Source organism: Drosophila takahashii, chromosome 2R (assembly GCF_030179915.1).
Source record: "Drosophila takahashii strain IR98-3 E-12201 chromosome 2R, DtakHiC1v2, whole genome shotgun sequence".
In the NCBI taxonomy this organism is placed as follows: Eukaryota; Metazoa; Arthropoda; class Insecta; order Diptera; family Drosophilidae; genus Drosophila; species Drosophila takahashii.
The window spans coordinates 29,654,823-29,682,723 of NC_091679.1; the positions used below are offsets into that span (position 1 = coordinate 29,654,823).

At 42.3% G+C, this 27,901-nt stretch overlaps 10 protein-coding genes and 1 long non-coding RNA gene across 19 annotated transcripts; 5 read left to right on the top strand and 6 right to left on the bottom strand.

Annotated features, from left to right (window-relative positions):
* Positions 1-1,043: 1,043 nt before the first annotated feature.
* Positions 1,044-2,057, bottom strand: LOC138912746 (uncharacterized). The gene is made up of 3 exons (XR_011418302.1): positions 1,983-2,057; positions 1,229-1,335; positions 1,044-1,163 (listed from the first exon to the last, which is right to left on the bottom strand). It is a non-coding gene; the product is annotated as an uncharacterized lncRNA (long non-coding RNA).
* Positions 1,151-6,030, top strand: LOC108064768 (uncharacterized). Its single transcript, XM_017152454.3, has 3 exons — positions 1,151-1,309; positions 4,523-4,804; positions 5,098-6,030. Exons 1-3 carry the CDS (start codon positions 1,255-1,257, stop codon positions 5,445-5,447), a joined length of 687 nt encoding a protein of 228 aa, XP_017007943.2. The 5' UTR covers positions 1,151-1,254; the 3' UTR covers positions 5,448-6,030.
* Positions 6,031-6,365: 335 nt separating this feature from the next.
* VepD (Ventrally-expressed protein D) lies at positions 6,366-6,693 on the top strand. Its single transcript, XM_017152456.3, has one exon. It carries the CDS (start codon positions 6,416-6,418, stop codon positions 6,659-6,661), a length of 246 nt encoding a protein of 81 aa, XP_017007945.2. The 5' UTR covers positions 6,366-6,415; the 3' UTR covers positions 6,662-6,693.
* A 188-nt stretch (positions 6,694-6,881) lies between these two features.
* On the bottom strand, positions 6,882-9,540 carry qkr58E-3 (quaking related 58E-3). Its single transcript, XM_017152549.3, has 6 exons — positions 9,297-9,540; positions 9,112-9,233; positions 8,688-9,052; positions 8,277-8,366; positions 8,064-8,149; positions 6,882-7,740 (listed from the first exon to the last, which is right to left on the bottom strand). Exons 1-6 carry the CDS (start codon positions 9,457-9,459, stop codon positions 7,607-7,609), a joined length of 960 nt encoding a protein of 319 aa, XP_017008038.2. The 5' UTR covers positions 9,460-9,540; the 3' UTR covers positions 6,882-7,606.
* A 399-nt stretch (positions 9,541-9,939) lies between these two features.
* Positions 9,940-10,679, top strand: PolE4 (DNA polymerase epsilon subunit 4). The gene is made up of 2 exons (XM_017152546.3): positions 9,940-10,135; positions 10,194-10,679. Exons 1-2 carry the CDS (start codon positions 9,955-9,957, stop codon positions 10,478-10,480), a joined length of 468 nt encoding a protein of 155 aa, XP_017008035.2. The 5' UTR covers positions 9,940-9,954; the 3' UTR covers positions 10,481-10,679.
* A 413-nt stretch (positions 10,680-11,092) lies between these two features.
* qkr58E-1 (quaking related 58E-1) lies at positions 11,093-13,805 on the bottom strand. 7 transcript variants are annotated; one of them, XM_070213556.1, is made up of 5 exons: positions 13,427-13,803; positions 12,854-13,358; positions 12,692-12,793; positions 12,203-12,387; positions 11,093-11,455 (listed from the first exon to the last, which is right to left on the bottom strand). In XM_070213556.1, the coding sequence occupies exons 1-5, from the start codon at positions 13,680-13,682 to the stop codon at positions 11,310-11,312; spliced, it is 1,194 nt and encodes a 397-aa protein (XP_070069657.1). In that variant the 5' UTR covers positions 13,683-13,803; the 3' UTR covers positions 11,093-11,309. The 7 variants fall into 7 exon arrangements, with proteins under 7 accessions (XP_070069657.1, XP_017008033.1, XP_070069659.1 ...); XM_017152544.3 differs by having other exon boundaries at positions 12,203-12,384; positions 13,427-13,801; XM_070213561.1 differs by lacking the exon at positions 11,093-11,455 and adding an exon at positions 11,954-12,155 and having other exon boundaries at positions 12,254-12,387; positions 13,427-13,804.
* A 1,021-nt stretch (positions 13,806-14,826) lies between these two features.
* Positions 14,827-15,888, top strand: LOC108064769 (trypsin beta-like). The gene has a single exon (XM_017152455.3). The coding sequence runs from the start codon at positions 15,121-15,123 to the stop codon at positions 15,886-15,888; it is 768 nt and encodes a 255-aa protein (XP_017007944.2). The 5' UTR covers positions 14,827-15,120.
* Positions 15,889-15,959: 71 nt separating this feature from the next.
* On the bottom strand, positions 15,960-18,627 carry LOC108064762 (uncharacterized). 2 transcript variants are annotated; one of them, XM_070213554.1, is made up of 9 exons: positions 18,498-18,627; positions 17,867-18,111; positions 17,757-17,802; positions 17,544-17,692; positions 16,928-17,488; positions 16,745-16,793; positions 16,555-16,679; positions 16,131-16,498; positions 15,960-16,031 (listed from the first exon to the last, which is right to left on the bottom strand). In XM_070213554.1, exons 2-9 carry the CDS (start codon positions 18,075-18,077, stop codon positions 15,975-15,977), a joined length of 1,566 nt encoding a protein of 521 aa, XP_070069655.1. In that variant the 5' UTR covers positions 18,078-18,111; positions 18,498-18,627; the 3' UTR covers positions 15,960-15,974. The 2 variants fall into 2 exon arrangements, with proteins under 2 accessions (XP_070069655.1, XP_070069656.1); XM_070213555.1 differs by having other exon boundaries at positions 17,867-18,011; positions 18,498-18,599.
* qkr58E-2 (quaking related 58E-2) lies at positions 18,577-21,356 on the top strand. 2 transcript variants are annotated; one of them, XR_011418083.1, is made up of 5 exons: positions 18,577-19,102; positions 19,169-19,796; positions 19,856-19,956; positions 20,013-20,394; positions 20,451-21,356. XR_011418083.1 is itself a non-coding variant. In XM_017152526.3 (4 exons), exons 1-4 carry the CDS (start codon positions 18,793-18,795, stop codon positions 20,255-20,257), a joined length of 1,284 nt encoding a protein of 427 aa, XP_017008015.2. In that variant the 5' UTR covers positions 18,577-18,792; the 3' UTR covers positions 20,258-21,356. The 2 variants fall into 2 exon arrangements, 1 of the variants encoding a protein (XP_017008015.2); XM_017152526.3 differs by having other exon boundaries at positions 20,013-21,356.
* A 163-nt stretch (positions 21,357-21,519) lies between these two features.
* mRpS29 (mitochondrial ribosomal protein S29) lies at positions 21,520-22,950 on the bottom strand. Its single transcript, XM_017152527.3, has one exon. It carries the CDS (start codon positions 22,866-22,868, stop codon positions 21,696-21,698), a length of 1,173 nt encoding a protein of 390 aa, XP_017008016.2. The 5' UTR covers positions 22,869-22,950; the 3' UTR covers positions 21,520-21,695.
* A 339-nt stretch (positions 22,951-23,289) lies between these two features.
* On the bottom strand, positions 23,290-26,417 carry LOC108064763 (integrin alpha-PS3-like; the record flags this gene model as incomplete). The annotated part of the gene is made up of 7 exons (XM_070212094.1): positions 23,290-23,430; positions 23,492-24,248; positions 24,312-24,674; positions 24,725-24,854; positions 24,911-25,480; positions 25,790-25,892; positions 25,950-26,417. Coding segments are annotated over 7 exons (2,532 nt in total), but the record flags the coding sequence as incomplete, so codon positions are not given.
* Positions 26,418-27,901: the final 1,484 nt, after the last annotated feature.

Here is a 27,901-nt window from a genome sequence, read left to right on the forward strand (position 1 = left end):
ACACACTGGAATGCATTCGTAGAATTTCCGAGAATTCGTTTCTTTTGAAAACAAATTAATCAAACAACAAGGGCGACAGCAACAAAGTTAAAAGCCAGCAGAAGACTGGAAGAATAGAATGCTGACAGCAGGGAAATGTGAGAATTCTAGTGGAATTGCTCGGGAAATTGAAATGTTCCGCGAGGAGAGGCGCGCAGACTCCCTGCGCCAGCGACTTAAGAGAGGGCGCACGTTAAGAGTCTTGCCACTCTCTTGTGCAGTTGGCAACGCGGCCCAATGCAGTGGGTGGGAGTGGGATGGGAAGATTGCACCAACTGCAAGGGAATGCTGGAAAGTGGAATTGACCTAGGCACCCTCTCTCTGTCTCTCTCTCTCTCACTCTCCTTTGCTTTTGGTCCTGCCAAGTGGGAAATTGGTATTTTATAGCCTCGCGAATACGAGGCTTTTCCGAAATTCCAATTGGGCACTCCTGCGACTGTGCAACATGAGTCATCTGCTCTCCTTCGTCGCCTTCGGATATTTTGTTATTCGGATTTGGGTTCGGTTATTTGCTTCCTCTTCTCGTTTTCCCATTTAAAGCACAAAAATATACAGAGGAACATCAATAACAGGGAAATATTAGTTAGGACAACTCAATCCTAACTTAGTACTTAAAGTTTTCAAAACTTTAATTTAAATTAGGAGTAATATAATAATGCAATAATGCTCTTTTGAAATATTATTAGAATTTATCAGTCATTTTCTTAGATTAAAGATTTAAATTTAATCTTCATGTTCTTAAAAATTATGGTTCACTTTATACCATTTTGTTAGTACCTGAAGTAAAACGCTTTTTAAAAACATTTATTTTTAGTCAGTAAGAAAAGTTTATAATATAATGGAAAATGCATCAAAATGCCCTAAAGTTCTTATGCAAATTGAATTTATGAACCCTTGTTGCCTGTTCGAAGTAACACTGTAGCTGGATATCCCTCCGTCGGCATTCGCAATTCCAATTCTTATTCCCAACTGGCAGTCCTCGGCGAACAACAGATACGTTAACGACAACCCACGCAAAAGAGCACACAAGGCACGAAAAACCGTAGCGACAAAAACAAAGTTCAGTGTCTCGGTCGCCGTTTATCCTCAAAGTTGGCAAAAAGCGAACTGGTTCTGTTCCGTAGCTGAAATACAGAAATACATAAACAAAAAGCAAAAAAAGTGAAAAGGATTTCATAGTTTGGCATACCCCTCAATCATAAACAAGCGACAGAAATGAGGCATCTCTGGCTGCTGCTGCTTATCGCCGGTGGATCTGTCCAGTTCCCAGGTAGAAATCGCTTCCATCTCTCTCATCTTTTGCCGCATATAGAGTTCCATTAAAGGGAACAAATTAATTTCGATTCAATTTGTAATCTTTATGTGCAGTCGATTTCTTTTCGTAAATCTTTGAATATGCGGGTTCCATAAAAATAGAGAGCTCTTCAAGGGGTTTATATCATCAAGACACAAAGAAATACTTGTAAATTTCTTGTTTGTTTGCTGCTTCTTATAACCCACTCATGGACGCTAATTTGCATAATCTAGAGATTATAATCCTGGGGAAAATGGAAAATGTTCCACGGCACTTGTGCTTATGTATGAGTTGCAGGCGCTTAAGTAATCGATGGATTACATTGCACCACCCCGTTTTCCCGCTGACCCAATAAGGCGAGGCTTTAACCAAAGTCCGCAGACTATTAAAAAAACATATGTTACTGGGATTGCCTCATCATTTGAATTATTCACAACTCGTATTTGTTCGAATGATTCGAAAGTAAAAGAACTCAAGTGAATCATTGAGGTGAATCGGTATCTGGATGCCCAAAATTCCCAATGATTATATGATTCGCGGATAAAGAGATTAGTCATAGCGTTCTAATATATTAATATTGATTAAATATGATATAGGGATTGCCTCATCATCACACATATCAGTATCCAGCAAATACTTAGGTATTCACCGGAGGTTGCATTTTCGCCATCCCCACATGGAACCGGCTCCAAACTCCATAAAACACTTGTCTGCCACCTAAAACTATCAAAGCAGAAGTACTTCATAGGGTCGCCACTTTTATGGCAAAGTTTTCCTTAAACGCTGACTGGGAGTTATTCAAGGGGGCGGTGAGGGGATAAAGTGGGCGAAGAAGGGGGAGGGAAAAGTTGCCTGAAAGAACGTGTGTCATTCATTGAATTGACGACAATTTGGGAACCACTTGTAAGCAGGGCCTGTCTTCCCAAGGCACGATGATGAGTATACACTGAGGGAAAATGAGGAAAAATATCCAATACTTGATAAATAAAATATTCGAGAACTTTCTTTGTTGAATTTTAAAACTCCAAAAAATTATAAGTATAATATTTGGTCTTAGGGCCGTTTTCTCGTCCGCCTGGTAAATTTTAAGTAGAGTTAAAACTCTGATTTTCCTTACGATTTCAAAGTTTTAACCCTACTTTAAATTTTACAAACGGACAAGAAATCGGCCCTTAGACTTATCGGTTTTATGGTCTGCGGAATCTGTTTTTTTTAAACAATTTATAACATTCTCTGGTTGTTTTGAAGGTTTTGTTAAGCCTCGAGTTTGACTTTACAGATGCGAAATCTGGCTCACTTATGAATGCCAGATGGAGCAACTTACATTGATAAAATATAGCTGAAAAAATCAAAAATATGTAGTTTTAACACAGCTTTTCTGTTCGTGCATGAGCATTGTTCAGTGCTTCCAAATAGAGAAATTAGTGGTACAGTAAATGAAAAGGGTGGCAGGGGTTTGGGCTGGAATGAGCACATTGTTAAAAATATCAACATGATTAAAGTGGCTCTTGAATAATTAAGCGACTGGGAGTGGGTCTGGGGAGCTGTGGTAGATGATGAGCTGTCAAACGGAAGAGAATACGGAATACAGCGAGGTAATTGCGTATCATGCATGGGTTCCAGAGTTATTTCTCTGGCTTATCGATATTAATTATAATACGGGGGGGACAATAGAGGCGTGAGATTCCGTGGGTTTGTCATATGAGTTGACAGTTTCCGTAAAGCGAATAAGCGAGTACTTTCTACACTTGACCCTGAAAGTTCGGGCTGTAAAACATAATAGTCTAAGTACTTTTCTATTTCTTTAGTTCTTAGATTCCTTTAATATTGTGGAATAGCATTAAAATATGTTTGATGTGTTAAATTATAATGAGATACGAATAGTTTTTATATTTCTAGTCTTATCTGTTGGATACGCCCCTTTATCTTAAGTTCTGCAATTTCAATATTTGCTCGTATTCGGTAAATATTATTAGAGCATACTTTTGGGGTCGGAAAAATTCCCCCAAAAAAGTAATAAATTTAACGTTATCCCATATTGTCTTTATGATTCAGGAAGATAAATTCATCCCCATTTTCCGCTGACCCAAATCGTATTTTCCGGCCAAACACAAGACGGTAACTACGCCAAGGCTAAGAAAGGTGTCCCGTCTTGTCTGCCAATGTCTTTTCATTTCTCCTAACGAGAGTGCAAACAAAACTAATAACTTTGGCTTTCACACCCCCGTTGGCACATAAACCCACGAATTATATATGGCAAATTGGCAATTTTCGCAGCCATTAAGCAATGCGCTAAACGTGCAAATGACGCAACCAAAGCGCTGTACCCACATCCTTGAGCCAAATTCAGATACACATATGAATGTACATATATCCGCTGAAATATCGGCGAATGTGTGGCTTGCATATGCTGAGTATTCCCGAAAAGAATTCCACATTCCGTGACCTGACCTCCAACTGGAGTTGTAACCATCATATCACTCCAGAATGGGCGTTGACACGCTCCCTGGGAAAATTCATGTATAAAAGGGGATTGGCCTGGCGGCGTATTCCGTATTTCGTTAATGGTTTTATGTTGCCCACCGAGGTCTTTGGAGCTTAGGCCTGGAAACTATCTCCAGACACGGAAATCTGGGCGGGAACGCTTTCGAGTGCTTTTCAATGAGTACAGAGAACAAATTTATTTGCTATGATGGTTATTTTGTGTTTTCATTTAACATTTACAAACAATTAGATTTTCGATATTTTTTTAAGTAAAATAAAAATATAACTAATTTAATTACACTACGTAAAAAAATTGTACCTTTATTTATTTACCTTATTGGATGTCTAAAAACTTTGAATCACATTTTTTGAACAGTAGAGCAGTTGCACAAATTCCGTATTTTGCTATATTTGAACGGATCTTTATCTTTCGATCCCCAAACTATGATATTTTTGGGATTTTATTAAAATTACACTTTAAAGACCTTTACCATTTTCCCAAAAGTAGGTTCCTTATAATAAATACCAAAATAACAAAATAACAAGGAAAATTCAATAATTATAATTATTCAAATTATTCAATTACCCAAAAAAGACAAAACATCTTAACCCTTTTTGACCTAAGAATGATAGAAAGATTTTTTATTTGTGTAGCAAAATTCTGCGTGCGTTTGGGGCCCTACAACTAATTACGATTCATTCCAGGTGTGCTGACCTCCCCGGAGGCACTCCCAGGCAAATCTTCTTCAGCCGCTGTGGGCGGCGATGGAGGAGGAGCTGGGGGAGGAGTCACAGCCACAACAGGTGCAGAAGGACCCAAGGACTACGACTATGAGGATGAAACCCCATCTGCAGCGGGAAATCTGGCCATATCAACGGAAAAACCGAAATTCCCCGATCCTTACTTTGAGCAGACTGAAGTGAACTTGTATGTGCCAGTTAACACGACCAGTGTGAAGCTCGAGTGTCCTGTAAAGAATTTCAATTGTGAGTTCATAGCAGATATTACTAAACTGAATTTTCTATTTATCAATGTGCTGGTAATATATATTTTTTAATTATTCATATTTTTTTGAAATATTTTTATCAGTTTTAGGGCCGTTTTCTCGTCCGTTTGTTATATTTAAAGTAGGGTTAAAAACTTAAAATCCTATGGGAAATCAGAGTTTTAACCCTACTTTAAATTTAACAGGCGGACGAGAAAACGCCCTTATAAGACTGTTTCTTTAAACCTGAAAAGTCCTTACCGAATATTGATTTTTCTTTCTGTTTTTTTAAAGCTGCACATCACGTGATTCTCTGGTACAAGGGACAGACACTCGTCTCCAACGGAAATAACATAATCGACAAGGCCTACAGCCTGGGCAAAAAGTTCTCCCTGACCGTTCCCCTGGCTCCCAATGCCACGGAGGAGCAGTATGTGTGCGAAGTGCCCAACACCAAGGCGCGACGCCAGGTGACCATTCGCTTTGGACCGGGGCCAAGCACCGCGGCTCCATCGGCCGTCACCGACTCGGCGGTAACCTCCAGTCCCGCCAAGGATTCGGCGCCCCATGGACGGGACATTAGCCTCTGGCTGCTCGGCCTCCTCTTGGCCCCTCTCCAATTGGCCGGGTCCTTCCGTTTTTGAAGCGGGCCAAGTTCAAGAGCCCTCTGAAATCTCTGCACCACCGGCATTACGTTTGGAGATGCGCACCGCAACAGATGAGCTTGACATTGGGGACGTGGCCCTCGGATTTCGATCGATGGCTTGGCAAATTAACGTTAGGTGTTGCTTTGTTACTTTAATATATATAAACTTATACCATAGGAAAACGGATTTTTCGGGGAAGCAAACTTCCTAGAGCCATAGATTACTTGAATTACACTTCCAAATCTGCTTCCTCTTACTTCCAACGTCGATGTTTTTAGAGTCCTTTAAAGTAATATTGTTTGAACTTGGATATGCTATCTATAGGATCGAATTAGCCTAGTGTGAATGCTTTAGTCTTGCGCCCCATTGAATCGGGAGATTAGTACATAATTGATTTTAACTTAGCGGAACAAAATGCGATACCAAGTGGCTTAAAGAATCATTGTCAAGGATACTATATAAAAGATATATATATATGAACAGATTACGAGTACATAAAAACAATGTATGCAACTTTGTCGGATGTAAAACTGAAATAAACTAGAGCTGCTATAGACCCAGCTGAATCCATTCAACGAAATCCACCCCTATACTCACATGCAGGCCGGCAGGATTTCATGTCGTACTTTTTTGGGAGTGGGAGGGGGAAGAACGCACACGCGCGACAGGGACAACAAAGCGCTGAGGTCCTTGTAGGACCTCGCTGCAGCTGCAACGCAGTGGAGGAGTAGGTGGAGGAATTCCGCAATGTGCGCAGGGCCTGGCAACCATATGTCGGCTCCTAAGGGTGGTGCCAATGGTGGTGGCACAAGCCTCAAGCGAGAACTTTACTTTCCGGCTCAGTCGTCGACTGCTTAGCGGCCAGGACACACATCTCTCTAGTCAGCGGAATAAATCAGCGCCAAGGTGAGTTCCCATTGAATATTTTCATTCAAAAAATCAGTGGTAAATTCCTCATCCTTCAGATGATACCGCAAAGTGAAAATAACCCTTTGGCCAAGGATACTTACGTCGAGGAATCTCAGTTTTCTGAGCACTGCGGCCAGAGTCGTTGTGGTCAGAACCAAACTGCCTTCGAGGTCTACCAAAGAATCGTGCACCGATTGCAAGCTAATACACAAGAAAGTGACTACAAAGCTAATGATAGCGAGCTACAAAAGCAGATTTGGCTAGCCAGCTTTACGGGAAGGCCCATACAATATCAAAGTTAGCTGAATAACCTTTGTTTATATATTTAACTTAAATAAAAAAATTGTAAATACCATATTTATTCCTTACAAGTAAAAAAACCAAAATATAAAATGACATTTTCATTTAAAAACCTTTATTATTGTAGTTTATTATTAGTCCAAGTGTCTTACCACTAAAAGTTTAAACTACTTACCCATCAGATATTTCAAAAACAAAATTGTTCTTCAAAAAAATATGATATATTTTAGTTATGCAGCAACTTTAGTTGTTTATTCAATGTATTTTCTTTTTCATTTATAAATTCATAATGTTTTATTAACTTATTTTTAAACGCATTTTAATGTCTTGATGTCCAAAATGGATTGTGATCTTCACTTCTTTTGTTTTCATCGAACAATGTGATAATTTCGTACCGTTTTATTACTTTACTAGTTTATTTGGTAGAGATATAACTCTGATTCTACTGCTAGTGACACACGTGTTTAAATATGTAATGCATATATTGATTGTAAGGGGAGGATCGGGTCATTCAATCGATTCAATTATGGTTGGATCTGTTTGGACAGTATTTATTGTATTCATTTATTTCGTTTTATTACACATTTTTGAGAATCATAGAAGTTTACTCAGGAAATCATAATTTAAACAGAATTGTACATGATCCGTTAAAAACAGAACCATCAACAGTTCCAACAGGTTTATGCGAATTATAAATTAAGATTAATATTATGTTTGTGGGAATTGATAGCGCAAGTACGCATTTTTATAAATGTTACTCGTTATTCACTCATAGCGACATTTCAAATGCTGCTTTCTTCTTGTTAGACCAAGAATATATTATGGTTTAGGTATATTCATAGTGCTCCCCGAATGGGTTTTATAACATAAACATCGTCCTTGGTTATCATTTTATAGCGGTGTGTGGCGTAATCAACCGGAGCTCCGCGCGGCGCAGCTCGGTACTATTATTTATATTTTTTGAGTATGGTATACGGATTGGGCTTATAGGACTTGATGGGCGGTTCGCGCATACGTTTCATGTCAGTCGGATATGGACGTTTATATGCCGCTGCGTTTGTCGGTATTATTGATGGACGTGCTATAAAATTGGTTTATTATTATTTTTAGTATGTTATGCGCATATATCATTACAATATAAAAAAGTTGTTTGTTATTTAAAATTAATCATTCCAGAGTATTATATATTTTGCATTGAGAAGTTATTGTTCATTCACTGGTTTTGGTACTGGTACTGGAACAGGTACTGATACTGATACTACAATCTAACCCAAGGAGCCCCATCCAAAGTGCAACCCCTTTGGGACAGTGCGTGGAAGGCGGAAAGCGATCTTATCTAATAGACCCCGGCACTACGAATCTACGGCTGAAAGGAACAGAAAAACATGCATGGGCTCCACTTACGTTTGCTGTACTCATAGCCCGTGGGTGGACGCTTGGGGGGCATACGGTGCTCATATTCGTAGGCCACCTCCTCCCCATCATCGACTCTATAAGGATTGATTGATGTTAGTGACTGTTTTAAAGCATGTTGGCTAGGATTTAGGTACTAATCAGACGCGATATTCCTGGTGGGGTCATTAAATGATACAAAATTATACTTTACAAGTAACTTACTCGGGCGGATTTTCCGCAGCTCGTTTGATTAGATTGATGTACTTGGGGGCTCCATTGCTGCTGCCTCCGAACTTCTTGTCGAAGACAGATCTGCAATATAATAAACAAATCAGATTCCTATTCCTCTATGACAGCCCTCTGTATACCATCTACTCTCCTTGCTGAAAGCCCTTTGTTTTTATTTTTGTTTTCTTGTATTTTTTGTACTTAAAATAGTTTTTAAAAGGGTTAGTAAAACCATTAATCAAAAGACATGCTTTAAGTACATGAATTTGTTTAATATGGCTCATTACTTGTGAGTTATCTGACCCAAGAAAATTATTTAAAAAGTTCTAATTCATTCTCGAAGATTTAAAGACATGTAAATGAAAGTCACATAGGTATACAGAGGTTAGTATTACATCCTCTCACCTGTAGGCCTCCAGGTTGGGTCCGTGTATGCTCTTGGCCGACTCCGGATCCATTTCCATCAGTTCTCGCAGCTGTTCGTGGGAAACCTCATCGTTCTTGTCTGGAATTAGATACTTACGGATCTCGGCCAGGGCGTAGGCTATGCGGGCATAGCACTCCGCCGGCGTGGCCACCGTGCTGACCTCCAGGAAGAGGTCCTTCTGCAGGTGGGCATACCTCGGATCACCCGAGTTGCGCAGCTGCTCCTCCTTGTTTCGATCGCGGATCGAACTGCGTCCCTTGATGGCTATCTTGCACTGGGTCTCCTCTTGCAGCCGGCGCAGCGAGTTGCCCTTGGGTCCCAGGATCTTTCCAGTGAAGTTGAACTGTCGGGGAAGGGATAGGGTTTAATATTACTCAGGGGTATCCTCTGAATTAGACCCACCTTGGGATACTGCTTGACGGGCACGAAGACCTTTTGGGTGATCTTCATCGGCTTCTGCTTGTACACATCCGCGTAGAACTCCTTGCCGGGAATGCGACCCGTGCAGTAGACTCGGTCCACAGCTGCAATATGCGGAAAAGTACCCTTATTATGCGGCTCTTGGAAAATTGGCAAATTGATTTTACCCTCGTCGATTAGCAGTGCGCATAGTGGAAATTCTGCGGACAAACGCTGGCGCTCCTCGTCCAAGTCGGCCAGAAACTTATGGGCCACCTCGTTCAGCCGCGGCTGGTGGTCATGGGTGGCTGGCTTCTCAGCAAACTCGCTTGGCGGCTCCATCTTAATCATCCAAATATTTACCCGAATAACTTTTCAATCAAAAACACAGTCGGAAAAACTGTATGTATAACAGGGTTCAAAATGGCTGCAGGGCTGTCAAACTTATCGAATGTCAGGGTTGTCGAGTCGAGCTTTTTAGTGCGATTTTTTAAACTAATACTTCAAAATGTTTTTAAAATTATCATTAAATTCTGTAAACAATAGATATTATCAAGCATTTCAAATAATAAATAAGTGGCTGACCACAAAAAAAACTTTGTCGAGTTTAATTAGGTATTTAAAAATATTTAAATAAACAAGCGCTAACAATTTATAAAACATCTAAAGAATACAATATTTTTTTATTTTAAACACTCGTAAATATTTTATAAAAAGAAAAACTAGCTGAAATTTTGCAGCAAAACAAAGCCGATAAAAAGCGATATCGATATTTTTGGCGGCAGTCGTGTTGTCCATCTCTATTGTTATAGAATTTGTTTTTAATTTTTGTGATACACAATAATAATGGCCAGCGAAGACTTATTTGAGAATGAATTCTCGGAAGAAGCCGATCTGGAGATCCAGCAAGCCATGGAGACGGAGGCAGAGGAACCAGGGGAAGACAAGGAAACCTCGGAAGTTATAGAGGAAACGCCGGAGAATCCCCCAGCGGAATCTGCCACAGAACCAGTTGCAGATAAGCCTCGTAAGTTATAGAAATCAATAAATAAGATTATACACCAATAATTTAATCCCCTTTCCAGTAACGAATGGCACCAAGCCTTCCGCAGATCACGAAGCAAAGATGACACAACTGCCCTTGGCCAGGATACGAAACATTATGAAACTGGATCCCGATCTGCATATGGCCAACAATGAGGCTGTGTTTACGGTGGCCAAGGCCGTGGAACTGTTCATCGCCTCGTTGTCCCGGGAATCCTACACCTATACGGCACAGTCCAAGAAGAAAACCGTCCAAAAGAGGGACGTGGAAATGGCCATATCGGCTGTGGACAGCCTGATGTTCCTAGATGGTGCCATGAACTTTTGAACCCCAAGCCCCAAGAAAAAACACCCTACAAACAGAATTCTTTCGATTATTCTTTTCTTTATTTTCGGATATTTTTGCGGCAACACACATTCGGTTCTAATCGGCCTAATGGTTTAAGGTTAAAAATAATATTTAAGATTTAAAACAATTGTTGGTTCGCAAGAAAACAAACAAAATAAAAAAAAATCATAATTATAAACGACAACGTTGAACGTTTCACAATACTCATTTTGCTCGTGGGAATTTGTAACGAAGCCGGTAAGGTAATTGGTTAATTTATTTTAACTGCTTCTGATAGTGTTGTTTGTTAATCATTCTGTCCGCAGGCTATACTTACTTTGTCGTTGGGCATATATCTCTGGTTTATCATTTGCTTTTATTGTTGGTTTTATCTCCATAATCTTATGAAACAATATTTCCAAAGCTTAGTCTAACATTAGGCATTGATTAATTACTTGTTTTGGGGATTTTTGTTTGTGTTTTGTTCTCTTTTTGTATTCGCTTTAACTAGCATTAATTGGGTTGAAGTTTTTGATTTATTTTTACAATCATTTCGAGGATAAAACTTGTTGCATTGATGATTTCATTTTTTGTTTTAACACAACTCGAATATTGGGGACAACAATTGCAATAAAAAGTTACGTTTTTTATTTGATTTTCGTTTAGATAGTATATTTAATAGGTGTGCATAGTTGGTTTGTTGACTTTAAACATTTTTGATAATTTGTTTGGAATATATTTTCATCTTTACGCTTAACTTTGTTTAGTTGTGGTTGTTGTTGTAGTTGTTGTTGGGGTTGATTTCTTGGGATTTTGGTAAGTCGATGGGTTAACGTATTTTCGGATATGGAGCCGAGCGATAACGCACGCTTTCACGAGATCGGGATCCAGTTTCGTAGTGAGCAGATGAATGTGATCCCGAGCCCGAGGTTGTTGGTCGATATGACGATGATGAACGACCGTTGCTTGGTTTTGCTATTTTGGAAAGAATTTTATTTGTTGTTTAGACTTTAAATTGTTTCTGTCTCTGTGGTGCTGTTTTTAGTTTTTGTTTTTCATTTGCTTAACATATATACATTGTAAAAAAAGAAAAATATATTGTTTAACCGGTTTTGAATGCACTACACCCTACGATAAGTTCTTCTATTGAGTAAAATGCATTTTTCACGTTTCAAAAAAATAGTTTCAGTTTGCATTTCATATTTTAAACATGTTGTACGGATATTTATTGCGTTTTCTAGCATGAAGTTTTATGATTTTGTTTTCAAAGTGTGAGTTTAAGTAATTTGATTGTTTAGTCGATTTTGCTTTATTCTTTTTTTGTGGCTCTTGCATCTTGTGAATATGTTAGTAGTCGTCCAATTAATGAAGATGATTTTATTGTCGCTGTTCGGTTTAGTTGATTTTGCCTCTGTTTCAGGCATAGTGCATTTAAAATCTTGTTAAAATGGGATGGGTTGCCGTTTATCATAATTTTGGTACGCGGTTTTGTGGCGGTTTCTGTTTCTTGGTTTTTTTTTCTTTCTTTTTTGCGTTTTCAATTTTCGTCGCTTGGTTGGATATTTTTTTGTTTTGCGTTCGAGTTTGTTCTTGAATTGCGCGATTTGAGTTTAAACGTTTACATTGCTATTTGTCGTATTCTTTTTCTTTTTTCATTTTGTTTCTTTTTACATGCCTGCTGAGGGGAAGAGATTAATCGGTCTAGATGGCTAGATAGCTTACCCGGATAGGCCGCCGCATAGGAAGAGGAGGACGAGTGGGGGTGATACTCACGCCGGTAGTCGCGCTCGTAGGAGCTGCTGTCATACTGGGCGTGGTGGGTCGAGTGCTTCGATGTCTGTGGCGGCGGTGTGGCGTAACGATCGTACTCTCCGTGGTGGTCGTACAGCTCGTGGTCCCGGGATCTACTGAAAATGTGGTGGATTTTAGAAAGTGTCTCCTAATATTGTAGATAAACTGTTGCATATGGTACTCGAAATAAACTATCTTTCAACCCAGTTACGTTAAGTAGTCCTGACCAATTATACAATTAAAAATAAAAACAGTTTTGGTAATATTTTGACAGGTAAAACCTATGAGATCTTAGCTATTTGATTAACTTATTTAAAACTAGACTTTCAATACATTTTAAAGTATTTCGTTTCTTGATCCTAACCAAAAATATGAACTCTATCACCCCCCATAATGATTAATAACTCGATTTAATCCAACCTGTGCGTCTTGACGATGCCATAGTTGGGATCGTCCATCACATATCGTGCCTTCTCCAGGATCGAATAAACTTTGGGCTTGGAGGAAGCAGGAGGTGGAGTGCTGTGACGAGACGAAATCCTCAATAGCCATTAAGAAAGCAGCATAAATAAACGAGCTTACCGGGAGCTGTAGGCGCCGTGATCGCCGTAAGACTTGGAATAGTGGTGAGACTTCTTGTACATGCGCTCCTTGCCGTCCATCTCGCGCAGCTGCTCCAGCCGGATGTCGTCGTTGGCATCGGGTATCATGAACTTGCGGATCTCGCCCAGCGCATAGCTGATCCTGTGATAGGCCTCCGCCGGGGGGGCCACCGTCGATATCTCCACGTGCAGATCCCGGCTGAGGTGGGCGTATTTGGGATTCCCTGAGCTGCGGAGCTCCTCCTCCTTGCCGTGGTCGCGCATCGAGTTGCGCCCCATCACCACCATCTTGCACATGGTCTCCTCCTGCAGCTGGCGCAGTGTGTTGCCCTTGGGGCCCAGGATCTTGCCAACGAAGTTGAACTTGGGGTACTCCTTGATGGGGAACAGCACCTTCTGGGCCACTCGGATCGGCTTCTCGCTGTACACATTGGCATAGATCTCCGGCTTGGGTATGCGGCCGCTGACCAAGATCTTTTCCACCTCTGCGGGGCCGTGGAAAATCAATTAGATCCGGTTAACTAGGTCTTACGTGGCCCGGGGCCAAACTCACCGTCGTCGAGCAGGCGCTTGGTGATGATGTGCTTCTTCTCGAGCGTCTTCTTCTCCAGCAGGCACTCCTGCAAATACGCGTTCGTCTTCTCGTTCAGCTGGGGCGTGTCCCGGAGGGCGGCGTGGCTGGTGGTGTGTCCGCCGCCATCCGCCTCCGGAGTCTCGGGAGCGCCGGTCGCCGCTGGCTCCTCGTCGCGCCGCTTCCGCTTGTAGTCGGCGGCGTCCTCGTTGTAGTCCCTGTCGTAGTCGCGCGGCATTGCTGCTTTGTTTATTTCTGGCCTAATGTGTAGGGGATGTGTAGGTTCTGAAAGTCCCGCTGTTGGGAAAATAAAATTCTGAACTCTGAAAAAATATGTATATCAAGTTGAGGACTATCGGAAAACTATCGAGTATCAAATTGAGGACTATCGGAACACTATCGAATGTCGGAAACATTTCGATATCTATTAAATTTGATTAATCGATAGCACTCGATAGTACTGTCGCGTTGTTCAAGCTATCGATAACTTTTGAATTGCCGTTAAAAATAGCTAAAACTGATGTAGCTAAAAAATAAGTATTCCGAAGCAACAATCGATTTCAGCTGAGTTCGCGTAGAATTTGAATTGATGTACGTATAACTATTGCTTAATTTTTATATTCATGCAAATAGTATTATAATTTTGGTGTGAAGTTGGTGTGATGTTACGCAGTAATGGATACGTTTCCGACCGTATCGGGGGTATTACATAAATCTCTTCCAGCCAAAGACGGTTGGTTTTGTGCATTGATGTACGTAAGGACGTGAACGGCTTTTGGTTGGCAAGAAGACGTTTAATCAGTGGATAATAACGAAGTGGAGTGGACATTAAGCTTAGTAATTGGCGTTCAAGGTTTTGAAGATTTATTGATTTAACGTTTTATATCCTATTAAAGCATAACGTATCAAACAAAAACACCTCCTAACGAGGTAACAGAATTCTTTTCCAGACAAAATCCGTTATGTTTCCCACGAACATCAATGCACTACAACAACGGTTTATGGTTGGAAGAGACTTCTGTGAGACACCCGATATTGTCGGTACGAATAAAATTGATGATATCAATGTCGGTAACGAAAAATTAGCAGTAAATTAATGCATCACTAAATAAACACAACACTTCCTAAAATTTTTCTAAAATTTTCCGGAATGATTTTAAACGGTACCAGTGGCTCCCTTTGCACCTCTTCAAACCAAAGACTGTTTGTATTGTACTTAAAAAAATTTTACATCTTCATGTTTGCAACGTTATTTCGTCGTGTAAATTTTTATAAATTTGGGGTAGATCGAGGATAGATAATTACCGAAAATTGTAATAAAATGTTTGCCAAAGCCAAATTGCAAATTTAAGTCAGGTCTCCGTCTGACGTCACTCTGTCTTGAGGAAAACTTATTTTATTATTAAGTAACAAAAGATGAGGCATTTGACTTCTATATTAAGCATTTGAATTTCTTTGTTTTTGAAGTGCATCGTAAAGAAAAGAAAAATTAATATTTTGACAAAGAAAATGTTTGATATTGGCAACCATTTTTATTACTTTGGGACTTATTTTAGGGTTTTGCCGACAAGCAAGTGATAAGAAACATTCAAAGTTCTGATTAATGTGCAGCAGGGAGATAGGAATCCGGTATAAAAGGGGGTCCACTTCTGGGGCCAACTCATTGAATTCGCACCATGCTGAAGTTCGTGATCCTGCTGTCCGCCGTTGCCTGTGCCCTGGGTGGCACCATTCCCGAGGGTCTCCTGCCCCAGATGGATGGTCGAATAATCGGTGGTACTGCCACCAGCATCAGCGACATTCCTTGGCAGCTCTCCCTGCAGAGTTATGGTAGTCACTACTGCGGTGCAGTCATCATTTCCCCGTCCTACGCACTGACTGCCGCCCACTGTTTACCTGACTACATCCCCATCGAGGTTTTGAGAGTCCGTGCCGGATCTTCCTGGTGGTTCATTGGTGGCGACCTTATTTCTGTGGCCTCCAAAACGGCCCACGAGGACTACGACTCCTCCACTTTGGATAACGACATTGGCCTCATCGAGCTGAGCCAAGCCCTGACCTTCAGCTCTTACATCCAGCCCATCGCTGTGGCTACCTCAGACCCCGAAGATGGTGAGGATGCTATCGTCTCCGGCTGGGGCTCTCAGCTCCCTGGCACCAGCATCAACTCGCTTCATCTGCGTGCCGTCCCAGTGAAAACTATTAGTGAGACCGCGTGTCGTTCGGCCTATGGTAACAGAATCACGGCTAACATGTTCTGCGCTGGTGCCCCCGGCAAGGATGCCTGCCAGGGTGACTCCGGTGGCCCACTGGTCACCACTAATGGAATAGTTATTGGTGTCGTCTCCTGGGGAAACGGTTGCGCTAGGCCACAATATCCTGGAGTCTACACCAAAGTCGGTAAATATTTAACTTGGTTTAGGAATCAAGGCGCACCGGTATAGATAGATATACCGATCTTTCTGTCTGCTGTTTTAATACCGTTAGCGAGCTCAGATAAAAAAATTATTGCTTTAAAACTTTTTCTAACTTACGCTGATTTTAAAAAAGTGGCGCAAACTTGGCTGTTTCCTACTTCCTCAATGAACTAATAATCAAACAAAAGTTCCATATATATTTAACGTTAGTAAACCGCAGTATAAAACAATGCAAGTTTATGAAAATAAATAAATTAATTAAACCTAACCGTATTATCGATCCACCCTGTATGTCTTATAACGTTTGTAACAACATGCAGATTATTATATCCATAACTGATTATACCAATCATAACAAACCGTTCCCTTCCCTTATGCATAACCTTTTTTCCCAGTATGTCGCCAGGGTTTCCATAATACTGACTTGTTCCAGGTGGTGCTTCTACGCAAAATTGATTCGCCTCGATTGTTCTCTGAATTCTGTATGAACATTCGTAGCTGTTGACAATTGCAACGCTAACATCAAAAGTTTTCAAGCCTTCATATGTTCTCACATAGTAAAATAAAGTAAAGGGTGCACTAGATTCTTTCCGCTGGTCTCCCATTTTGGCAAGCATACAGATTGGCTTAAATCCGCCTGCAAAATAGATATTTAGAGATCGAGGCTATAAGCTTATTAAAAAATCACATTACCTGTGCCCGTCACCTGTCGATTTAGTTTTAGCAAAGCTATATCATTGTTAGCCCTTGCTTGCTTGAAGATTTTAACAACTCTGTATGATTCGTAGGTCGTCTGTGCTCCAAGCACACTAACTTCTCTGTGAATTGATTGAATTTGTATTTAAATTTAAAATATAGCACGAACAATTTTGAGACTACTCACAAGGAAGCAGCATTTGCTGGCAAGTTTCGGTCATTTGTCATAACAAATTCTGAGAAAAAAAAATAAATTAAAAAACAAAAATCAAAAAACCCATTTGTCTTATAATAAACTTCCAATTATTTTTAGTGTTTACAATTTAAGTATGGTTACTTTAAATTAAATTCAATTATGACAGATACTCACGGTCTGTGATCATCACCCCCAGGGCCTTGAAATCAATTCCATAAATATTTGCAATTAAATGCGAAGCTATCGAATCACCACCGCATTCTCTGTATAACCACTTGTCTTGATCCTTGGGAGTCCTTAAGGGTATGCGGGGTTGTGACGCATCGTCATCCTCATTCTCTTTTATTGTAGCCTCAATCCAGTCCACATAGCTCGTCACATCGGTATACACTCCATGTCCCTTGCACCCTTTCAAACCATAGCTCACGATCCCCAGCTGGGTTGCGAGATTTCCGATTCGTGGAACAGTGATATTGTTGATCAATGGACCACCAGAATCGCCATCACAGGTGTCTCCGTATGAAGCACCGGCACATATCTGCTGCAAACTGGGCCACAAGCCAAAGCTCTGACGACACTGGAATGGATTTAAACGGTTGAGGATAATCGTTTGAAGTATATCGCTTTCCTGCAAATTTTTTTTAAGACCCCATCCAAAGGCTTTGAAACTCATCGTGTGATCTACTTGGCTCTTAAAATTCTTATCCAAAATAATGCAGACTGGCTGGATATTGGCTGTGGAGAAATATAATTAATATATTATCTTAGGTTCTGTAAACTGTTCACATACGACCGTAGGATACGCTTCTGGACAGCTTAAGCAACCCTATGTCATTTTCGGAAGCTAATTGATTTCTGTATAATCGATGAATTATTCCTTTAATGACATTGAACACTGCGGTGGGCTGGGTTTTGTTATATGCTCCCAACTTCACTTGTCTTTAATCAATAAAAATATTGTTTAAATTTAATAAAGAATTCCATAAAGCTTAAGAATACTTACAGGCTATTTTGGTTAAAAATGCAATGTGCAGCAGTTAATACAAAGCCTGAAAATATAATATTATTATAATTATATTATTCCCCAATATTCTTTTGACTGAAAATACGAACGTCTGTGAATCAGAGTCCCACCACACAGAAATCTTTTGCTGTTACTAACGGCAGCCATCCATGCAGCTTCTTGGTTTTTGGCATTTTCTCCACCGAAAATTTTGAATCCCACGTTAGGTGGTGCTCCACACGGTTCCTCTAAAAACTGGGAGGCACCCAGTTCGGTAAGGAACAAAATTAAATAAGAAATCCAAGCTAAAGAAGTCCTCATTTCTCCAGATGTACGAAGCAACTGACTGTGAAAGCTTAAAAAGGAATGTTCTTTAGCACCCAAAAATTGAACAGATAAATACGATGACTAACACGTAAATTTCTAAGCTTGGAATTTAAATGATATTAATCTCTTCACTCATATTTATTTATAAGTCTGTCGAATACGTAATATTCTAAAGTGGCGAAACTGTCGAGCCGCTCGACTATCAGATACCCATTACTGCGCTAAACAATTTCAAAGTAAATAGCCAAAAAACACTCCTAATAAGTTGAAGGGCCATGAGGGTACTGGGAAAATAAAACTTGTTGACCCCCTCTCAATTTTAATAATTTAATTAATATAGACAAAAATGAATAAAATGCAAAATGATAGCTTGAAAATAGCTAAGCACGAGCCAAATTCAAATTTTGGTCAGACCTATCGAAATTCGCGTTTAACAGCACCGCCGATTGGCAGTTAACAGCACGCTGCAGAAGCACGAGAGCCAGCCCAAGAGACCAGAGTTGCCGGACCGCGCCGCTAACATAGTAAATGTCCGAATAAAAATACACACTTAGAAAAAGAGAGAAAAATTAGGGCCGAAGTGTGCAAACTTGGCAAATCGAACCGAAACGACAGCAAAAGCGATCGCCCGCAATCCGCGCACGGAGAAACCCGAGACTCGGCGACAAAGCAGGACGACAGAGCGATCTCGATCCCGAAGGCAGGACAAATGGCGGAGAACGGGCTGCGTGTGCCAGGGTCATCGGCGGTGGCCTCCTCGGTGGCTTCCAGTGGAGCGGCAGGAGCCGGCGCAGGTGGAGGATCGGGTCCAGGAGCAGCCGTTCCCGGAGCAGGAGCGGTGGCCACCGGCGGCGGCGGGGGAACGAGCAACGGGGAGCACGAGAACGAACACAACGCCAATGCGGACAGCGAGAAGACCCAGCCGGCGCCGGCGGTCCAGAAGTACATGCAGGAGCTCATGACGGAGCGGTCGCGCATGGAGAACCACTTCCCCCTGGCGGTGAAGCTGATCGATGAGGGTAGGCAATTGATTTGTCCAGGTCACTTCATGGTAATTATACTGAATTCCCCCTGCTTTTTTGCAGCTCTGGAGCGCGTGCAGCTGAACGGACGCATCCCCACGAGAGACCAGTACGCCGACGTCTACCAGCAGCGCACCATCAAGCTGTCGCAGAAGGTGCACGTGCCCATCAAGGACAAGAAGTTCAACTATGTGGGCAAGCTGCTGGGCCCCAAAGGCAACTCGCTGCGCCGCCTGCAGGAGGAGACGCAGTGCAAGATCGTCATACTTGGCCGCTTCTCGATGAAGGATCGCGCCCGCGAGGAGGAGCTGCGCAACAGCGCGGACGCCAAATACGCCCACCTGAATCTTCCGCTGCACGTCGAGGTGTCCACCATTGCACCGCCCGCCGAGGCGTACGCCCGCGTGGCCTACGCCCTGGCCGAGATCAGGCGGTATTTGACGCCGGACAAGCACGACGACATCCGCCAGGAGCAGTACCGCGAGCTCATGGAGGATCCGGAGGCGGCCAAGAAGCTGACGCTTCGCCAGCTGCAGCAGCAGTCGAATGCCGCGGCCAGCGGAGGAGGTGGCGGCGGCGGCGGCGGAGGCGGTGGTGGTAACGGAGGCGGAGGAGGAAACGGAAATGGCGGAGCAGCTGGAGCCGGCAGCAACAATGGCAACGGCAACCAGCGCTCCGGCGGCAACTACAGGTAAGTCAAAGTCTAGCGTCCTCTAGCTACCAATTTAAATACCCATTTCCCCCCGACAGACAAAAGTTTCAGCAACAATCACACTATCGCCACAACGAGGAGACTGTCTACTTTCGCTCACACAACAACGCGTACCACCAGCCAAAACCCTATGTGCCAGGTGAGTGGGGATAGAGAGTAGCCAATCCTTCGAAGATACTAATTTCGCTATTGCAGCCGCCCAGCGGGGCAATGCCATGCACACCACCTTGCCACCGCAGGCGATTGTGCGAGCCTCGCCGCCCGGAATGGTCGTCAGTGCGGCCAGCTTCAATGGCCGGAATGCCGGGCTGGGCAATGCCGGCGGTGGCGGGATCATGGCCAATAGCATCGTGGCCACCACTGGCGGCGGCATCGGCGGCGCTGTGCCACACAATATGCGCTACCGTCCCGCTGCCCCCTATCAGTTTGTCAAGAAATAATACAGATGGGAGGATGCACCGCCCGCTGCCGTTCGCTGTTTGTTCAACTATTCCTCACCATCGTTGATGCCCATCTATCGTGCCCATCCAAACACCCACAACCATAATCACACCCTCACCCACACACAGCTCCAAAGGTAGATGTAGTAACTATGAGAACATTGGAAACTTGTCATGCATTGATTTCACCAAGATTTCGGCAGGGTGGAAACCAAAACGAAACGAATGAGTAAATGTATGTTTAAGAAAACTAGCCTAAGTAGACGAATGCTCCGTGGAACAGACGACCCAACCAAAACCAACTAACCGAACAGAGAAACACCCACCACCAATCAACAACCGCACTCCTCGAGGATTGAGTTTCAAGGATCTGAGACTTTGGAATCCGTGTGTTGGGCCCTGTGAGCATTTGGAAATGAAAGATCGAAGAAGGAGGCAGAGAATGGATGTATTCAGGGATGATCCCAGTCGAGCCAGATGTCCTTGTTTTGTTTTGTCGCATATTATTTACATTTTTACCTTACCACTGACGCATGCGAAGTTTACATCGATTTCTAATTTATATCAATTGAATATATATATCTCCCTTATGTTTACTCTTATACGTATCCTCCCCGCAGTCGCTTAATCCTATTGCTTTCTCCCACTCTGCGATTAAGTTTATCCTAATTTTTGTTTAATGCATTTTGTATTATGTTTACGTTTAGACGAGGAGGCTTTTTATTTTTATTTGTTACGTCGCCAGGACAGAAAAACCAACTGCAAACGATCACGATTAATATATATAACAAGTATATAGAAGCGGTATGATTTATTACACATAGTGCATATGCCACACCACACGATCACGCGCGCCTACGTATATTCAAAGCATCAGCATATTCACGTAAAACTTTAAAGTCTAAACTTTAAACCAAATGAACATTAGAGACGCAAACGAGAATCTACAACATAGATCGGCTACGATAATGCAAAACCACATCCGATCAGAGAAAGATAAGCAAACACATACATACATAATTGTTATTGTTGTTAAAAGCAACTAAAATTGTAATAGAAATTATGCAAATATACATACGAATATGACGACAAATGTTAATGGCAGCCTAGTTATTATTTTGTTCATTCAAAAACACACACCCCTTACACACACACCGGAACGAAACCTAAGATATAGTCGTATTTGCTGGAGACTGCAGCCTGTAGACCCGACTTGTATTGATTTCGGAACATTTGAAACTGCATGTAAACCCCACACACATATGTGAACGTACGAAACTATATATTTTACAGTGCATTATTATGTATTGCTGATTATCGTTAAATAAATTTCCAATTTGAATTCGCCAGACCAGTTATTCCAAATCGAAAGGAGGGTTCGTGTTCCGAGTTTAACAAATCATATTTAACTTTATTGGCTAACGAATAAGGGACAATTCTACAAGGCCCTCACCAGCTGCATCAGCGAGTAGGGGTTCTTGTTGCTCATGAACTTGAGCTGCTCCTCGAATCCCTGCGGCGTCTTGTTGATCCAGTGCCGGTCCAGATAGTAGTTGATGTAGCTGTGGAACTCCTTGTCCGTGTAGTTCTCCACGTGGATGGGCACGAAGGGATCGAGGTGCTCGAAGCCCTCCTGGCCGAGCAGATAGCGCGGCATGTACGAGTCCATGTGGCCCTCGGTCATGGCGATCTTGTCCACCGACAGGATGCACACTCCGTTCGTCCAGTCGTAGTTGGTGATGTCGAGGAAGGGCTGGGTGAGCGTGATCCTGTCCGGAGTCACGCGCTGCTTGTTGTCGGAGAAGATGCGGGTAATCGGATGGAAGAAGGCGTTGTAGCCATCGATGGCCACCATCACCTTGCACTGGCCGGCGGTGGAGAGCTGTTTGAGCTCGGCAATCAGCGCCGCCGTGGTCTCCGAGGCGTACTTGATGCGAGCTATCCCGTGCTCGACCAGCTCGACGAGCGAGGATCCTGCCGGTGTGCTCTCGCGCTTGCTCCACACGTACTCCCTGCTGGTCTTCAGCTGCAGCCGCTGGAGCAGCTGGCCGTTCTGGGCCTTGAAGTGCACCAGCCAGGCGGCCGCATCGAAGGGCAGGTCAATCATGCCCTCCTGGCCGGCGGCATTGGACGCCTCCTTGGGCCGCTTCATCCAGTTGGGAGCCCAGGGCACGTGGACCAGCAGGAAGTCGTTGAGGGCGCCGTAGTGCAGCACATGGGCCATGGTCAGGGTCTTGCCGGTTCCGTTTTCGCCATACAGCACATACCGCACCACCGGCTTGGTCAGGTCGCTATCTTTGATGTACTGCAGCAGTTCCAGGGCAGGATTCCGGACCATCAGGCAGGCCTCGGTGAAGGTCTTGATCTGCTGCTCGTACTGCTTGGGCAGGCCGCCGCCGGCGAAGATCTGCTTCTTCTGCTCCGCGGGAATCGTGTAGAACTTGGCCACCTGCTGTGCCGAGTGCTCGCCGGGATTGGTGACCGCCGTCCGGAACTCGTTGACGGTGGCTCCCTCCGCCGGAGCCACCGCCGCACTCGTGGACATCTGCTGGACATGGCGCTGCAGCTGGGCGGAGACTCGCGACAAGTTGCCAAAGCGATTCCGGATCATTTTTATTTAGAAATCCTCGAATACTTGTTAAATAAGACCTGGGAAACGAAACCTGCGACCTGCTGGGCGGCTATCGATAACAAACCAGGGACGGCAGCCCAGGGAGCATTACAGAAAAATAATCGATAGTTGCGGGATATCCCAAATATTCAAATTACAAATGATTAGCTTTTTCCAATTATAAAATGATTAAAATCTAAATAAAGCCATTGTGATAAGAATATATTTACTTCACAACGTAAATGATTTAAAGAGATCAATAAGCAATTTAAAATGGTTTAGTCAAGTTTATTATCTATCTCATTTTTCAAGTCTCTAAGAATCCCTTCTCTATTTTATATACAAAAGTATTATAATTTTATAAATTATTAACTTAAATTATTTAAGGGGTGTGCCAAAACTTGAATGTTTTCGCTTTTATTTAATGAAAGTCTTCTTGTGATAAGTAGTGCACGTTCATGCTAGCGATTTCCTCCTCCAGCTCGAGAGGTAAATCCACCTCAAAACTTTGTCGAATTAACTTGCTTAACTCGTCCCTCTTGGTGCGTTTGAAAAATCCAAACTAAACAATACAAATCATTAATATAAAATAAAAATCCTTCTTTGTCTTTAATGATACGAACCTTGTAAAGAGCGTAGGTCATAGCACAAAGAAGGAGAAATCCACCGATTAGGGACCAAATTATGGTCCAGATGGGTAGTTTAGTCTTCAGGTGTCTGAATATAACATTTTGTTCAATTTTCCGGTGAATTACAAACGTACTGCTTGAGGGATCGCCTTTTTTGAGCAGCACTAAATCGGTCGTGATAACAAAGTACTCCCAGGATCCAACAACTTTAGTTAGATCTGCGTTAAAACTGATATTGAGGGTAATGGGTTTATCCGGCCTTAACTGGACGTTCATCTCGGCCCTGACGCACATCTTCATATTAAAGTCCTCACACTGGAAAACAATGGTGCGATTCACGGGAAGATCGTGAGTCCTTACAAGAGCCTGTTGTTTTGGGCTTTCGTCCAGTTCCTTGAGATCCCTACGCTTTCGAGATGGGGTTGTCGGGGTAAACTGATCGTCATCGTCGTCCTCCTGTCCATTCTGGCTAGAATTCTCAATGGTGTCCATTCTGATCAGGGAATCGTTCTGATCGTAGAGATTAATGGGTAACAGCTGGGAATCGTAGGTGGCCTGCATCTTCAGGCTGGATATAGTAATAAAGTGTTGCACTGCATTCGAATCAGCCACTTTAAAGGCGATGGCCATATTAATGGATATTGTCAACTGATCGATGGTACTGGGTCCGTTGCTCTTGATCTCATAACTATTGATGATTTCCACGGAGTTTCTGTTGTCGTCCAAATCGATTGGATCGTTTGTCTGACCACTGAAAGTGAATAAGAGATTTATTTGCATTTCATTAAGTTCTAAAAGTTATATTTAGTCTTACCCGCTGACATCAATGTCGGTAAACTCTCTAATTTGGATCATGTCGGTCTGTTTGTTATCCGCGGAATTCATCTCGTTTCCCTCACTGAATACCGATGCCTCGATGATCAATGACTGTCCACTGAGTGGGCTCACATCGAAAGTTACGGTGACGAAATCACTGTCATCCTTGGCCAGTGGATGTCCATGGTTCAGATCGCATATCATAATGGATTCGTCCACTTTGCAATTTCCAGGAATCTGAGAGAAGGGCAGGTGGGAGGAGCTGGTAACTTTGAATCGAGGCAGGTGGGCGTTCTCTCCGCTGTTGGTGATCTCGTAATTCAGACGGAGGGTATCGGTAGAGCCCAAAATATATGTGGATCTACAGAAAAAACTCAATAGCATTTAACAAAATTGATTACAAAACCTTACCCGAAATCCCTGCTCTCCAACTGCAAATCAACGGCACAAACATCGCTGGCACAGCCCGTTGTGAAGATTAACCTTTCGGTGCAAAAATTCGGATCCGTGGGATCAACAACCACGCAGGTTTTGCAGAACTCTATGGGGGGTGAACTCCTTTTTATAATTATATAATATGAAAAATTAAGATCTCACCCCCTGTTTGGGGAACCTTCTTCGCCAGCTCGTAGTGCATTTCCAGTTCGATGGGCGTGAATATGGACTTTCTGACCACCTGAATTTCGAAGGTTCTACATTGCTCGTCAAGACTCGCTTTCGCCTTGAAGATCCTCTCATTGCTCTGATTCTCGGTGAATTTAGCCCGCTTGTCCATGGTAATCCGGATATCAAGCTCCTGTTCGTGCAGATCCTTTACTTTGGTAAGGTGACTAAATCGGTAGCAGGCGGTGATCTGCACCTCCTCCTGATCCGGTTTGATATGACGCGATTCCGAATTGAATGCGGCATGTACTTTTACTATAGGATAGGAGCGATAGAGGTAGACGACCTCGGCATTGGGTGCTCCGATGGCAAAGTCGTTGAATCCATTGCCATCTATATCCGATCCGCGGGACATGCCGTGACCAAACATGTGCTCTCCGTCCTCGGAAAGTGACTGGGAAGGGGCATCCAGTCGCTGGCTGGGTTTATTCCGCAATCCATTTTCGCTTCCGAGATATATAAACACTGATCCGTTTCCGGCAAATGGAGCTCCCACGGCCACATCTGCAAAAAAAGGAGGGGAATTTCAGTTATTACACACAAAAAAAAAACTTAGTAAAATCAACTGTAATAATTGTCAAACAGGCCCCAACCAGCAAAATTGTCAATTCTACTAAGTAAATAGTCATTTCACAACAACAAAATACACACAATAAGCAAAGACACAAACCCAAAGCAAAAACAAAATACACGTAACTATTTTAATAGTTACGTAACAATCTTTGTTTGTCAATTTTACCAAGCAAATTTTTTTGTGTGTAGGGATATTTAAAAACAAAATTTAAAATTTCACAAAACAGCAAAATAACTCACCATTATATCCGTCATTATTGATATCGCCCAGTCGCGAAAGAGTTGTTCCAAATCGGGCCCTTCCTTCCGCTGGCGATGTCACAGTCGTCCGGTCAAATTTAAACTGCGATAAAAAGACGGCATTAACAACTAAGCTTTTGATTTGGAAATTGTTACTCACCGAACCCTTGTTAATAAAGACATAAATGACACCGTTGTCGCAAGAATTTCCCACATCATATAGGGGCGCTGATATAATGACGTCCGTCAGGCCGTCTCCGTTGAGATCTTCGGCCAAAACGGAGTATCCGAAATATTCGCCAAACTGTTGGCCACTCAAATTTTGTTTTTGGTTGAGAGATTCATGATCATCAAAAATGTAGGCTATTGAGGAATTAAAGCTGTCCCTGGGAGCGGTGGCCACGTAATAGAGAGTGGACAGGTTGTTGCTGTCAAAATATCCCGAGCTCACGGCATAGCCAAGGTACGAGTTTTCATTCAGGGTTTTCTTTCTGATAATTTCGTCTACGTTGTTCCTGTACAGGTTTACCGCTCCCTTCCAATTGTAGATGCCAGGAGCTCCGATCAGGAAGTCGGAGTTATCATCCGCCACATGGGCGCTGAGACCCATTTCACCCATATAGTAAAAGTATCACTCATAAAAATAATTTTCTACATTTTAGAAAATTGCCCTAAAAAAATTTTCGCCCTTGAACTGAGAAAAATTTTCTATTTTCACGACAATTTTGCCATAAATTCAAGGCAGATGACCATAAAAAAATATTTTTAGGGTTAATTTTTCTATTTTTCTAATAATTAGGGCGATTTTTTCAATTTGCTTCGATTTGACCTTTTCTAAATCCAACGGCGAATTGCCCTAATTTTTTTTCTAAAATTTGTCTAAATACAAGGGCGATTCGCCTTAAAAATCACTCCAAAAGTGTGAAATTCGGTAGCCCAGCGGTCTAATCACTTGCGCTTTCAACTTTGCTATATGAGGACTAAGGTCGTGGGGTTGTGGGTTCGAACCCTGTGTGATTCAACTTGATTTTTATTTATTTTTTTTTTTGTAAACGTTATAATACTAAGGACATTTTTTCGTCCGAATTTTAAATTAAAGTAGTCTTTAAACCTTAAAAACGTATGGGAGTTCTGAGTTAAAAGCATCTTTGTGTTTGCTGGCAAGAAAACGAGACTAATTGTCACAATCGTCAGGAAAAAATATACGGTTTAGTTGCCTTTAGTCAAAATATAACGTAGACCTCAAGAAAATAAGATGTCTGCAGAGTTTGTTCGTTGTCTTGCGCGATGGGTCTGTGGTGCAGCGGTAGGACGCTAGACTCTAAACCGAGAGGTCGTGGGTTCGATTCTCGCAACGACCAAAAAAAGTAAGTTGTTTTTTCTCCTCATATTTATTTCCCTAATTCGTTTACAAACATGATTTTTCAGTTCTAACGGCTGTGTTGTATAGATCGGGCCCCCCCTCTCAACGCAGCTCCCATATAAGCTACACACCAATACAATAATATGAAACGGTGTCCTCCGCCGGTGTTGTTTAATTAAAGCAGCAGTCCCAGAATATAGACGATTAAAAAAAAAACATGCTTCCCAAATTCAGTTAAGCATGCTCAAACACGATTTTTTTTAATTTGTCTAATTTTTTAGGGCATTTGCCTATAAAATCAGAAAATTCGCCCTTAATTTTAGAAAAATACACCTTAAAATTAGGGCAAATCACCCTAAAAACAGGAAAATATTTCTTATTTCAAGAAAAATTACCCTAAATTAAACCAAATTTCCATCGGGATTTTTTAGAAAATTTTTCTAAATACACGGGCGAATCGCCAGCGGATACGATTTATGGGCGATTTTCTAAATCCACGGGCGAAAAGTCAGTTTTTTAGGGCGATTTAGGGTAAAAATTTCTATGAGTGTACCTGTTCTTATGTTTTGGATGCATCTGTCGTGATTCAGTTCTGAGTGGAGAGATGCGCTTGACGTTTTTTGGATTGGGATTCGGAGTCGTTGTGTCATTCATCCAGTAGCAGATTCCGTGCATGTGACCTTTCTCTGTCTGTTTGGCGAAAAATCGGGGGGCACACACGAGGAGCTTATCGGTATCACGGGTCCCAC